Source organism: Arachis stenosperma, chromosome 9 (genome assembly GCF_014773155.1).
Source record: "Arachis stenosperma cultivar V10309 chromosome 9, arast.V10309.gnm1.PFL2, whole genome shotgun sequence".
Lineage (NCBI taxonomy): Eukaryota > Viridiplantae > Streptophyta > Magnoliopsida > Fabales > Fabaceae > Arachis > Arachis stenosperma.
Genome location: NC_080385.1, coordinates 10244686 through 10258075, shown reverse-complemented (window position 1 = coordinate 10258075; position 13390 = coordinate 10244686). Strand labels below are relative to the sequence as shown.

The window sequence follows — 13390 nt, the reverse complement described above, 5'->3', positions numbered from 1 at the left end:
CCTATTTCCTTCCTCCTATTTTCCTCTCAAACAAACACACCCTTAAGCCTTAGCCTGTGAGATTTCACAATGGGAAAAGATATAGTTAGACTCGTTCAACATATATCGGTGTGATGAATGGTTAAGTTGTTGGTCCAAATCAAAATGAAGTTATTACCAATAAGGAAATTCTCAGCCGGGACCAACAAAGACATTTTTGAGCAAAGACTTGGAAAATAAATGAGCCACACCGACTCTATCTCGCTCTTTTCTAATAATTGCCTCTAATTCGATGTATCTAAAAATATTTATATTATTTACACATCAAAATCAAGTCACCAAAATAAATTATATATAAATACATTACGTTTGATTTTAGTACGTAAATAGTCTTTTTATTCTATTTCACCATATCCTCAGTCCGAGATATCTCAGTCCAAAAGGCAAAAACCTAATCGTTGCCGCTGTTGCATACCCAAGTTGGTTATAAGAATTGATCAGATTAATATGCATATGCGGCATATATATACGCTGCTTACCATCTCTTTGTGGTTGTTATTGCTAACAGCTTTGCCGCCATGCCTGTCTCAACTTTGTAGCCAGCAGCCATACAAGTGCGGAGGACTGCCTGACCTATACTACCCATTTTGGGGAAATACCCGGCCCTCTTACTGTGGCGGCGGCCACCAATTCAACCTAACCTGCTACAACTCCGACCACACATTCATTTCAATGGGGTCACAACAATTCGAAGTGGTGGACATTGACACCCAAGCTCACATCATGACAATGGTGCCGAAAGAGTATGATGTTTGCTCTCCCCGCTTGGACTTTTCCCTCAGTCCCCTCTTCTGGTACGCCAAAACTGTCCACAACATCACCATATTCTACGATTGTCCCTCGGAGGTAGTTTCTTCTGTGAACAACTTTACCTGCGGAGCGGAGAATAATCAGACTGATGGTGTATACTATGTTGGTGGGGAAGATGAGTTGTTGCAACAGAATGTAGAGCTACGGAAATGCCAGCGGCGAAAGCAAGTTCCGGCGGACGAGAGCGCTCCTTCCCCTGATGGTGGTGTGAATGCTCTGTATGCAGCTTTAGAGGTGGGGTTTCAGGTCAACTATGTGGTTTCTAAGGAGTGCATGACATGCCTCGCAACTGATGGTGTTTGCGGCAGATTTGATGATGATCATTTCATCTGCTCTCATCGCAAAAGTATGTTCCCACTTCAATTCATATACACCGCCCAAATTAACATTTTGTGAAACAAAAACACATTAGACCAACTAGTTATTTTTTTTAATTAATTTTCTTTTATTATTTTTATGTGTTTTTTTTTAAATTGATTTTTAATATATCATTAAATTATTAGACTAATTTGTTGGATAATATTTAATTTGATCCCTAATTTTGTATCTCAGCCTCAATTTAGTCTTTAAAATTTTACTTGTTTCTATTTAGTTCTTGTCTCTATTTAGTTCTCAAACTTACGAATGTGACTTTTGTTAGTCCTTAGAACAATTTTTGATGAATAGAGGTTAACGAAAAGTCGACCTGAACAACTAGATGACACGCTAAACACTGTAAAATGATATCTTTTTAGTTTTGGCACTCAAATAGCTAAAAAAAAACTTCGTAAGTGATATTTATTAAATTTTTTCTTTCCAAAACAAGTGATATATCATCGATTTTGGACTATTTAAGTGCCAAAACCAAAATAACGTCGTTTTACAAGTTTCTGCATGATATTTAGTTATTTATGTTAATATTTATGTGCCAAAAATTATTTCAAGGACTAATATGAATAGTATTTGTAAATTTTAGAAATTAAATAAAGATAATTAAAATTTAAAAATTAAATTAAGACTCATATATAAATTTAAAAACTAAATTAAATATATATATATATATATATATATAAAAGCAGAAATTGGCCCTTGAATCACTTCAACAAGTTTTATTCACCAGAACTCTTAATTGACTCCTATCGCAGGTAATGCGTTGCACGGGAAAATGCCAGTTATCATTGGTAAAGGATATCATTTTCTCTTGAATAATATCTCATAAATAAAACTCTTATAAGAATTAGTATATTTGGTGTATAAAATATTGTACCAAAACAAAATAACTTCTTTCTCCTTTTTTTAAATAATGATTTAAATTATTGCTTGAGAAAGTTTAGTGATTTAAATTATTGCAAAAAAAATTATTTTTACTCAAAAAAATTTAATTTTTTTACATTTTATAATATTAAATATTTATATATCATTAGTAAATTGACTAATTTGATAACAATAAATATTTGTAAAAGAAAATTTTAATTCAAATCTCTGCTCATTTATCATACATATATAAACATGCATGTATATTATTATATATTAAAAATGCAAATTAGACAAATAAAATTAACTTGGTACTCAAAATTCTATCCGCTCCCAATTGGGTTAGAACTTATGACAAGTTAGATATCTGCTTGCTGACTTAGTCCTGCCATTATTTAGCGTGACTGTTTGACTAAATAGACAAGACATGTGCCGATCTAGTTGACTTTTCAATTAATAATAACTGCATGCCTAAACTTCAATTTAAAACAACTTTTCAATTATTTGATGTATAGAAAAAAGCTTAGTATAATTCAGCACCCAAACAAAAATGATTTTATTTTAAAGACTTTTCAATAGTTGAAATTTCACTAATTTTCTCTTTTTAAGTCTTAGTTTCATCACTTCAACTTTTCCAAGCATCCTCATATTTTTAGTTACGTTGTGTAGTTGGGGATTATGAATATAGTTTTTATGAATAATGACAATGCATTCATCGCAACTTTTATAAGATATATATTCCACAATAATAGTTATTGTATTTGAAATTTGCTTCTCTCAATAATTAATTCCTTACTTATATATTATCTCTCTTAATGTACATAACAGGTGTTACGGGTAGTGTGGCTGGACTAATATTAATATGCATCACTATTTGGTGCTTGTTGAAATTATTCAAGTCATCTAGATGGCAAGAAAGATTTTGGTTAAGGACTAATAGGAACCAAGATATTGAGGCCTTCTTAAAAAGTCATGGAGCTCTAACGTTAAAGAGATATAAATTCTCAGCATTGAAGAAACTCACCAACTCCTTCAAATGTAAATTGGGTAAAGGAGGTTTTGGTGTTGTATACAAAGGATTGTTACCCAACGGATGTCCAGTGGCTATAAAGATTTTGAACCCATCCAAAGGAAACAATGAAGAATTTATTAATGAGGTAGCTAGCATCAGTAAAACTTCTCATGTTAACGTTGTCACTCTTCTTGGATTTTGTTTAGAAGGTTACAAAAAGGCTCTCATCTATGAATTTATGTTTAATGGTTCTTTAGAAAAGTTTATTTGCAGTAATAATAGAATACCAATTGCTCCATTGTTAAGTTGGAGCAAATTGTATCAAATTGCAATAGGAGTAGCGAGAGGGTTAGAGTACTTACACAAAGGATGCAATACTCGAATCTTACATCTTGACATAAAGCCACATAATATTCTTTTAGACGAGAATTTTTGTCCTAAGATATCAGATTTTGGATTATCAAAATTGTGCCTCAAGAAAGAAAGTATTATTTCCATATCAGATGCTCGAGGAACAATAGGATATATAGCTCCAGAAGTGTGGAATAAAAATTTTGGTGGAATTTCTTACAAATCTGATGTTTATAGCTACGGAATGATGCTACTAGAAATAGTTGGAGGAAGGAAGAAGAGTGAGAATGCAGAAGGCTCAAGTAGTGAATATTTTCCAGACTGGGTATATAGAAGGCTTAAGGAAGTAACTCATGGGGAGGTAGCCACAGAAGAAAATGTGATCGTTAGAAGAATGACTATGGTAGGTCTATGGTGCATTCAAAGTATTCCAAGTGATAGACCGACAATGAATAAAGTGTTAGATATGTTGGAAGGCAATATTGATACCATAGGAATCCCTCCAAAACATGTTATGTCTTCTCCAGTTGGATCAGAGTGATACAATCAACTTCAACTATGCTGGATCAATGTAATTGTTTGATTTTCTTTAGTGCATTGTTGTATTGTGCTGTCTATCATTTTATTTGAGAACAGTTCCATATTATCAATTTTTTAATTATATATCTATTATTAATTAAGGAGGAGTGGAGAAAATAGTTCAAAAAATAACTAACGAGCATCATTTTTATGTTATATATGGCAATAATCTAGTAAAATGATATAGAAAAGCCTTCTGGACTTTTTTCTTTTTCCTAGTATCATGTAAACATATACGAGGATGCTCCAATAAAAACGTGTAAAACTTCTTTTTGTAAAGATACATATTGGACGTCATTATTATTAGACGTATTAATGAATCGGTTATTTTTTAATTTCTTAACAAATTAAAATAAAATTGATTTTTTTATAACAAAAACAATAAATTTAATTGTTATCAGATTCAGTTAAACTGACCAATTTACATAATTCACTAGATCATGGTTTTTTTTTAAACAAAAATTAGGGATATATTTATCTTTTTATCAAAAAATGTAAACATGATTCAGTTTAGATTGTATAAATCAGTCCGATCAAATCGGGTTTAATAATTATAGTGTAGACAATTAGATTTATTATTGTTGCTATAATAAACCAATTTTGTTATAGTTTATTAAAAAATAAATTATTAACCGATTTAATAAAGAGGTTCAATAATATCATAACTAATATAAATAGACATTTTTAGTGTCTTTATCGAAGTGGTCTCCAAACATAAATCAGAATGATTAAAAAGTAAAAACTGTCTTTTCCTATTTAGCTCCTGAACTATGATACCAAAAATTTTCTAATTTGACATAACTTGAATTTTAGAATCCCTTAAGTTGAATTAGGAACTGTTTCTTTCTCTGCAATTTCATCCTGCTCTTTTTAATAGCTTCTGCTTGCGAATCTCTTCTAATATTGTACTTGAATATATCTTTTTTGGTTGAAAAGAAAAGAAAAAAGAGAAATTCGGTGTGTAACTCTCCTTCCATATTTAGCCCATCTTAATCTTTAAAAGCAAAGGTTATCAATTTTGAACATTTGTGTCATAGGACCGATGCCACTTTCCTGGATAAATTCCTACAGAAAGATAAACTCACAATTCCTTTTTACTCTTTGCTCTTGTAAAATTTATTTGAAGACTGGTTGATTCTTCTGCTACTTTTAAAGGCTATATTTTCTTGCACTGATGGGAAGGCCTATGGACGACTCATTGGTAAGTTTATATCAATATGTCCTTGTGCCTTTGGCATGATTTTAAGGTATTCTATAAACTTATTTTATATTTTCATCGAATCTGCATATTTGATATTTCCTTTACCTTATTCTACTTGATTCATGGCAAATTTTATTATTCCTTTTTTTCTTCCCCCAATTATAGTCGAAAATTTTTAGTAAATTTGCACTGTAAATTCCATTTCTTTTCCATGAGTACTATCATTTTCTCTATAGATTTAAATACTATATATGTTATGTTTAACTTGCATGGTTACGGGTAACAAAATGCTGCATCATTGTTTCTTCAGTCATATGACACTTTAATGCTAACAACTGACTGCCATCCCTTGCCTTCTTTACTATTAATGCAACAACCCTTCATGTCATGATAATACTTCTTAAAATTTGTCACTGCTATTGGTTTATAGCTTAACTTGATGTAACATAATTATAAGTTTGTAGTATTTTTTATTGTTTAGATTTGTGACATGATTTATTACTTTTCAAGAGAAATTTATGTATTAATATTTTGAGTTTAATGAAATATTTCATTTTGTAGTAATTAATTTCAATATTTATATTATGCATAATAATAATAATAATAATTGTTGGCACAAATAATTGAGACTCTAAAAAAAAGTAGTTCGTTGCTTTTAGAAAAATGAGTATAATATAACAAAAAAAAAAAAATTTAGCAATAGTAATGGCAACTAAAAGTAACTGGTATTACAATTTTAGAATTATTTTTAGTGACCATATAAATTGGTGGTAAAATGAGTTTTTGACAGCAATAGTAATGACTATTAAAAATGAATAAACATTGCAATTTTGAAATTACTTTTGGTGGCTATATAAATTGCCAAGAAAATGACCGCTAATAGTTATATATTTTTTGTGGCCATTAAAAATGTCTTTATTGGCAAATATTATAATTATCGCTAAAACCTTTTAGCAATAAAACATAAGACGACTAATGTCTAATTATCGGTAAATATATTAGTGGCTATTTTTATTGTAACTAAAAATAAAATAAATGACCACTAAAAATAATTTTTCATGTAATGAGTATCAACCAGCAACTTAGTAACACACTTTTATCTGCAAAATTGTTCTCGATTCATTGTTTCCACATAAATATAAATTTTAATTGGTATATTATATTTAGGTAAATTTTAATATAACTATGTTTAATATAGTGATTATGTAAATATTATTAAAATTAAAATTATATTTTTATATTTTAATAATACTTATTTTTCATAATATTTTTTAAAAAATATTGTTAAATAATAAATTAAAAAAATGTTATTTTCATTTTAACAATATTATTTAAAATAGCATAGTCATTATAACACAAGTATACTAAAATGATTTTTATATTTATTGTGCCTTTTTAATAAAATTATATTATTAAAAGGAGCAGTTGAAAAAGGAAACGGATAATATTATCTACATATTATAAACAAAATTTGTTGGTACGGGATAAGAATGAAGTTGCCACGGAAAGAAAGTAATAAGTAGCCTTCATTCGAGTGATATGGGCTCAGGAGGGCGTTGTATGTATACTTGTGTGGACTGAAACTATCACTACAATATTTTTGAATAGAGGCAATATTTAAAAGTGTTATCTAAAGATTGATAAATAGTTGTCTTTAATCTATAATAACACTTTAAAACTTAATGCAATAATTTTTGGGGCTTTACAGATGCAGTTGTTGCCTTAGGTTAGAAACAATGTTTTTCTTGTTTCAAAAGCAATTGGAAGCCACTTCTTAAAAACGTTGCCATTTTTTAAAAGCAGAGAACAGTTTATAGTTGTATTTTAGGCAACATTTTACAAGTGTGTTGAGTTTAGAAAACTAATTTTTGAATTAAAGATGATGAACAAACGTTATAGAAACATTATAAATGGTTTGTGTAATCTATTTTGTTTAGTGTGCAGAAAAATAAGTTAAACAAAAATAATCCAAGAAATTTGAGATGCAGCCCAAATCGGTCTGGCCCATGTATGTACACAATATGACTCACACATTGATCATCCATTAAATAAGCCCATACAAATACTTCAATCTTGATCCAAGATGGGAAATGGCTGAACAAAGAAAAAGAAACCAAGCCACATGTTATATGTAAAAAATCAAACAAGGCCCAAACAAAGATCTAAGTCCATTCGAGGAAGCATCTAAGACACCACTTTCAAAAACTTGAACTTCAAGTTCAATTCAATTAAATTTCTTAAAACTTTCACCAAAAGCTGAACCCTCTCTCTTCTCTCTCATCTTTTTTTCTCTTCTATCACATTAATCTCTGAACAAAGAAGAAAGAAAGAATAGAAAAGTTCTAGAGATAGGGTTCATCGAAGAATAAAATACTTGTTACTAAGTTCAAGCAAGTTTTGGGCCACAATAAAGAAAAAGATTGCTTCCGGTCAGAGCATCTTCAATAGTTGATTTCCTCATTTGAGCTACACCAAGGGTTCGTGAAGAAGGTTGTTGAGCCTCAAGCATAAATCAAACTTGGAGCCAAACATACTCAGAAGCTCATCAATGACCACAAATCAAACTTGGAGCCAAAGAAAGGATTCATGGTCAAGATCAAAGGAGTTTGAAGAAAAAGGATGAGAGAGAAGGTAAGTTGCATGTCATAAATACAACCTTCTCTCTCTCTGTTCTGATGACGCTGCTGCAAAAGTCTGATGCTGGAGAAGAAGACAGCAAAGGAGTTGAACTTGTTTCAACCTTGGAAGCTTCACTCTTCTATAATAAGGGTGAACGGCTAAGAGTTGAAGGCGAGAGAGAAAACCAGAGCACTGAGTTCAGTTCTCATAGCTACCTAAGTTGTTCTAAGGTCTTCTCCTTCATGGTTTTCTTGTTGTATTTTTTCTCAGTTTAAGTCTTTCTGAGTCTCATTGAAAAAGGCAATGGTGAGGTTTGTAAGAAAAAGCCAATGAGAGGTAAAAGGCAGTGAGTTAAACTTGGAGAAAAAGTCATAACATGTCTCAGATTTTCTTTGTACGGCTTTCTGTTTTGTGTCATGATCCTGTAGGGATTCCCTTGCAAGTTGGGTTAGCACTTGGCTGTTGAAAGCTAGGTTGAGTCCTAGTCAAATTAAGATTGGGTTAGAATTTGGATTTGTCCCAGATAGGATTGGGTAGATCCTAAGAAAATATTAGCGTTTGTAATCTTGTGAAACAGATAGTGAAATTCTATCATGATTGTTATGGAGACTGAATGTAGGCTACATTGCAATAAGTAGCTGAATTAGGATGCATTTGTGTGTCACTCTCTTCATCTACTCTATTTCTGTTTCTATAATACAGGAGACAAAAACAAAGCGCCTCCTAACTCGATAGGAGACAAAAACAAAAATATCTTCTAAGTTTTCTCGACAAATTCAAAAGTAAAATTCAGTAAAAAAAGAGGTCAAGATTCAACCACCCTTCTCTTAGCCACTCATAACCATCAACATATTTTTTTGGTTGTCATGCTTCAATCACTAGCAAAAAGCATTGCCTCTTCTTTTAATTATACAACCCATTAAACCGTGGCCTATAGTTTTGCATATGCAACACGTTGAAGTGTTGCCTATTAATTTGATTCTTCTGCAACTTGTTAAAGCGTTGGCTATTCTTAGAAATATGCAACCCATGAAAGGTGTTGCCTCTTAGTCTAAATATGCAACCATTAAAAGTGTTGCTTGTTTTGCTAAATATAAAACACTTAAAAGAATTACTTTTGACAAGAAAATATAGGAATATAAAATTCACAATAAAATTGTTTTTGTGTATACGTAGAGATTAAATCATTTGTGCACAATAAAAAATTATATGTTTAATTACTCTATCAGTCCCTATAATTTCGCGAAATTTTTAATTAGGTTCATATACTTTTTTTTCTCATTTAATTGGGTCCCTACACCAAATTTTTTTTTCAATTAGGTCTCTCTTGGTAATAATTGACATAATTTTATAAGGACCTAAATAAAAAAAATTGGTACAGGAACCAAAATAAAAGAAAAAAAAGTGTAAGAACCCAATAAAAAAAATTTTGGTACAATAACTCAATTAAAAGGAAAAAAAGTACAGGGACTTAATTAAAAATTTTGCGAAACTATAGGAACCAATAGTGTAATTAAACCAAAATTATAAAGAGACAAAACTTAATAAATAATAAAATTCTACTAATTAAGTTTAGCTAGCGTTTCAAATACATATATTCATGTTTGCAAATAATTCTCATAACAATTTAGGAAAGATGATTGGAGTGTTTTTCATTCGTTTCCTGTCCCTAAAAATGAGGATGGAGATGAATCAGAAACAGAGGATGTGTTGAAGGAAAAGATCCTAGCCTGGTCCAAAACTCATGGATTCGAAAACAAAAAATGCTGCTGAAAACAAAGATTCTAGCTTAGTTGAAAGCTCATCAGATATGGAGACCTCAGTGGTTGATTATCTAAAGACTGAGATGGAGAAAGAACATCAACCCCAGAAAATGAACAAGCTTTTTTTATCATAAGTCAGGCAGAAGCTGAAGGATCGACCAAAGCAGACTTGGTTTGATGCATGCAGCCCCAACAAGTTTGAATTAAATATTCTTACTCACCAATAAATATCTTTGAACAGAATCTGCAAATATATATTATGAGCAGATAACAATAAAATGATCTCAATAACTTCAACTCTCAAAAAAGGAAAGACAATAGGTCCAAAGTAAGGTACTAACTTAATAGGTAAAATAATAGTGCTAACAAAATTACAGCACATTTTTTCCAAAAGAATATCTCAGTCACTACTATTAGCAACAACAAAACTAACAATAACAAAAAAGTAATAAAATGCTCACTTGCAAGCGATGATAGAAATGGACATGAGCATAAATGCCCTGGAAACAAAATAAAAATGCTTATAATTCCAAAACCAATGAAACCAATAACAAAAATGCTTATAAAATATTAATTAAAAAAAATAATATTCACCTACTATCAACTAAATGAAACATAATAAACAAAACTGCAATTCAACAATAAACAATAATAACCAATACCTCTTGCCTTTTCTTTCATAGTGCTCTGCAACATGTATCAACAATTCAAAATTATAAACAAAAATGATAAAATTGGTCATAACCATAATTACAAATTCTAATTGCTTTCCTTCAATACAAAGATATCGCTAATATATATCATACATAATTGATAAGCAGATGTGGCTAATCAATAAATACAACTGTTTTATTGCTTAGCCAAACCAGAAACATAAAGAATTAAAGAGGACATCAAATTAAAGAAGAATTGATAAGTGATAATAATAATTAACAAAAGGTAGCTAGCTAGTTAGTGCTTTCAATTCTTTTAATTTGCAGCCAATACTCCTTGATTTCTCATTAATACTGCTTTTCAACAAAGCAGTACTTTTCTCCTCTCTGTACTTACAAATATATCATTCAAATTAATTAAACTTCTAATATTAACCAACTTCCATATATGAAAGCTGAGAAATCATTATCATTATATTATTCTACAATGGATAGTATTCTGACACCAAAAATATTGATGTGATACATTCTGGTGTTAGTATACTTGTCTCTCTCTTCTAAACTTATTTTAGGAAAATATTTTTTTGGGTAAAGTATATTTTTTGTCCCTAAAGTTTGACAAAAATTTCAAAAATATTTTTAAGTTTTATTTTGTTTCAATTTTGTCCCAAAAATTTTTTATTTGCATCAAATATACCCCTATCGGCTAAATTTTCAAAAAATTAAGACCAATCTAACAATAATGCATGAAAATTATGCTTGATTTGCTTGTGTTGAGAGTTGTTCTTATGAAATTGTTGTTGAATTGGTCTTAAATTTTTTGAAAAATTAGCCGTTAGGAGTATATTTGATACAAATCAAAAACTTCTGAGACAAAATTGAAACAAAATATAACTTAAGGGTATTTTTAAAATTTTTGTCAAACTTCAAGGACAAAAAATATACTTTACTCTACTTTTTTATAATTATATGAAATCAATATTTAATGAATAATTATACTAATTATTAATTATTCTAATTGCCAATTATTTTAATTATACTAATTATTAATTATTTTTTTTTTTGACTGGAATTATTAATTATTATAATATAATTTTTAATCAAATATAATTAAGGTTTGGGCTTGATGAACGATAGTCAAATTGGGTGAAGGCTATCGCTGCTTTTGTCGCATCTCCTTTTGTTGAATGGGTTGTTCCTTCAATTTCTAATATAGCCTGATAACTTCGCTTTCGAGTTGATCTTGTTGCTCTTCCTCCTACAAAGTCTTTCGAAATACAGTTTATGACTCCTTTTGATGTGTTAAGGTTGGTCCATTTGTCTTTGACCTTTTCTGTCAAGGTTTGAAGGTGATCTTCTCGATCTGGGTTGTTTTCCTTATTTATCCTTCCTTCTACATATTTGTTCAAGAGATATTGTCGGGCTAGTCTTTCAAGTAAGTCTTTAACTATTATGCATTCATCTATGGTATGACCGAACTTCTAATGAAAAGCACAATGCTTAGTTTTGTCAACGAAATTCTGGTCTTGGTAACTTTCTGCTCTGTTTGGAAGCTTTATTATTTTGGCATGGAGGATCTCCTTGATGATGTTCTCCTTTTTAGTGTTGAATCGTGTATAGGTATCGAATTTTGGAGTGAGCTTAAATGGTTTCCTAGCATAACTGTTTTGTGGATTTTTGGGAGTCTTTTCCTCCTCACACCGAGGTGGTTGTTTGTCTTCCTTTCGTGCTTCATGGAACTCTTCAATCTCCATTTTTCTTATGACTTTTACTCGGAACTCTGTCAATATTTTTTATTTTGCTACTGCAATTGTTTCTTGGAATTTGCCAGGACGAATTCCGCTCTTGATGGCATGCAAGTGGACATCCGAACTAAGGTCTGGGATCTCCATAGTTGCTTTTGCAAATCGAGTGATACCTTGAGACTTTCGTGTTGTCCTTGCTTAATGGTGTTAAGATAGTCCAACCCATGAACATATATTTTTAATACATCGAAGTGGTTAGTGAATGCTTCCGCCAAGTCTTCAAAATTAGAAATAGATCCTGCAGAAAACTTAGAAAACCAAAGTAAAGTAGCGCCATATAAAAATGTAGGAAAAGATCGACATAATATAGGATCAGAAGCACTGTTAAAGAACATCATCGCCTAGAACTTAATAATGTGAATAAGTGGATCTCTGAGCCCTTCGTATAGTTTAAGAGTGGTGGGCAAAGTGAAATTCTTTGGCATTTGAAATTGCATAATGTCTTCTGAAAAAAGGTTGGATATCGTCTTCTTTTCTTTCGAAGGAACTATTTCCTTCGGGTGAATTTCCAACATCGGCTCATCGTTGCGTTTGGGGTCTGTCCTATCTTTTTTTCCGTTATGGTTCTGCGCCAACAGGTCATTCACCCTATGGAGTTCCGCTTGAAGCTCCACATTTTGTGCCAACAGTTCGGCTTGCGTCAGCTATTGGATTCAATTATCCACCATTATTAATTTCCTAAAAAAGGAGTTCAAACGAATAAAAAGGGAAGTGGGGTTAACGATCGGTCCCACAGTGGGCGCCAAATATTTTGTCCGTGTAGAGACAACCGAGCTATAGCAACTTTTTCGAACAGTATGTTGCTTGGTTGGAAGAGATATACATTAGCTTGACTTGAACACCGAAGCAGAAATACCTATAAAAAATAATTTGATGCTCAAGTCAAAAGTGAACCTTAAGGATGTATATGATAAGCACTTAAAGTAAGTTATAAAAAGCCCGTCTATGTCGTGGTTATTTGCTCGTTTATATAGATGAGTAATTTGGTAGTTGGTTTTGGAGTTTGACCGAGATTCTGGGTAAAATCGAAAAGGTTTAATTATTCTGTTGGTCACTATAGTTTTGTAAAATTTTTAATTAGGTTTTTATATTTTTTTTCTTTTTAATTGAGTCCCTACACTAATTTTTTTTTTCAATTAAGTCTTTTTTAGTAGTAATTGACTTAATTTTATAGGGACCCAACTAGAAAAAAGAATTGGTATAGAGACCTAAATAAAAAAAAAAAGTGTAGAGACATAATTAAAAAAAATTTGGTATAAAGACTCAGTTAAAAGAAAAAAAATATAAAAACTTAATTGAAAATTTTCCAAAACAACAAAGACTAA

The 13390-nt window shown here is 30.8% G+C and overlaps 1 protein-coding gene across 2 annotated transcripts; it reads left to right on the top strand.

Annotated features, from left to right (window-relative positions):
* Nucleotides 1-353: 353 nt before the first annotated feature.
* Nucleotides 354-4088, top strand: LOC130948146 (LEAF RUST 10 DISEASE-RESISTANCE LOCUS RECEPTOR-LIKE PROTEIN KINASE-like 2.5). 2 transcript variants are annotated; one of them, XM_057876864.1, is made up of 3 exons: nucleotides 354-1195; nucleotides 1974-2009; nucleotides 2911-4088. In XM_057876864.1, the coding sequence occupies exons 1-3, from the start codon at nucleotides 487-489 to the stop codon at nucleotides 3984-3986; spliced, it is 1821 nt and encodes a 606-aa protein (XP_057732847.1). In that variant the 5' UTR covers nucleotides 354-486; the 3' UTR covers nucleotides 3987-4088. The 2 variants fall into 2 exon arrangements, with proteins under 2 accessions (XP_057732847.1, XP_057732848.1); XM_057876865.1 differs by lacking the exon at nucleotides 1974-2009.
* Nucleotides 4089-13390: the final 9302 nt, after the last annotated feature.

Coding starts and splice junctions, on each gene's coding strand:
- LOC130948146 (XM_057876864.1), top strand. CDS start 487: ATGCATATGCGGCATATATATACGCTGCTTACCATCTCTTTGTGGTTG. Junction 1,196..1,973: donor CATCTGCTCTCATCGCAAAA/GTATGTTCCCAC, acceptor CTCCTATCGCAG/GTAATGCGTTGCACGGGAAA. Junction 2,010..2,910: donor GAAAATGCCAGTTATCATTG/GTAAAGGATATC, acceptor TGTACATAACAG/GTGTTACGGGTAGTGTGGCT.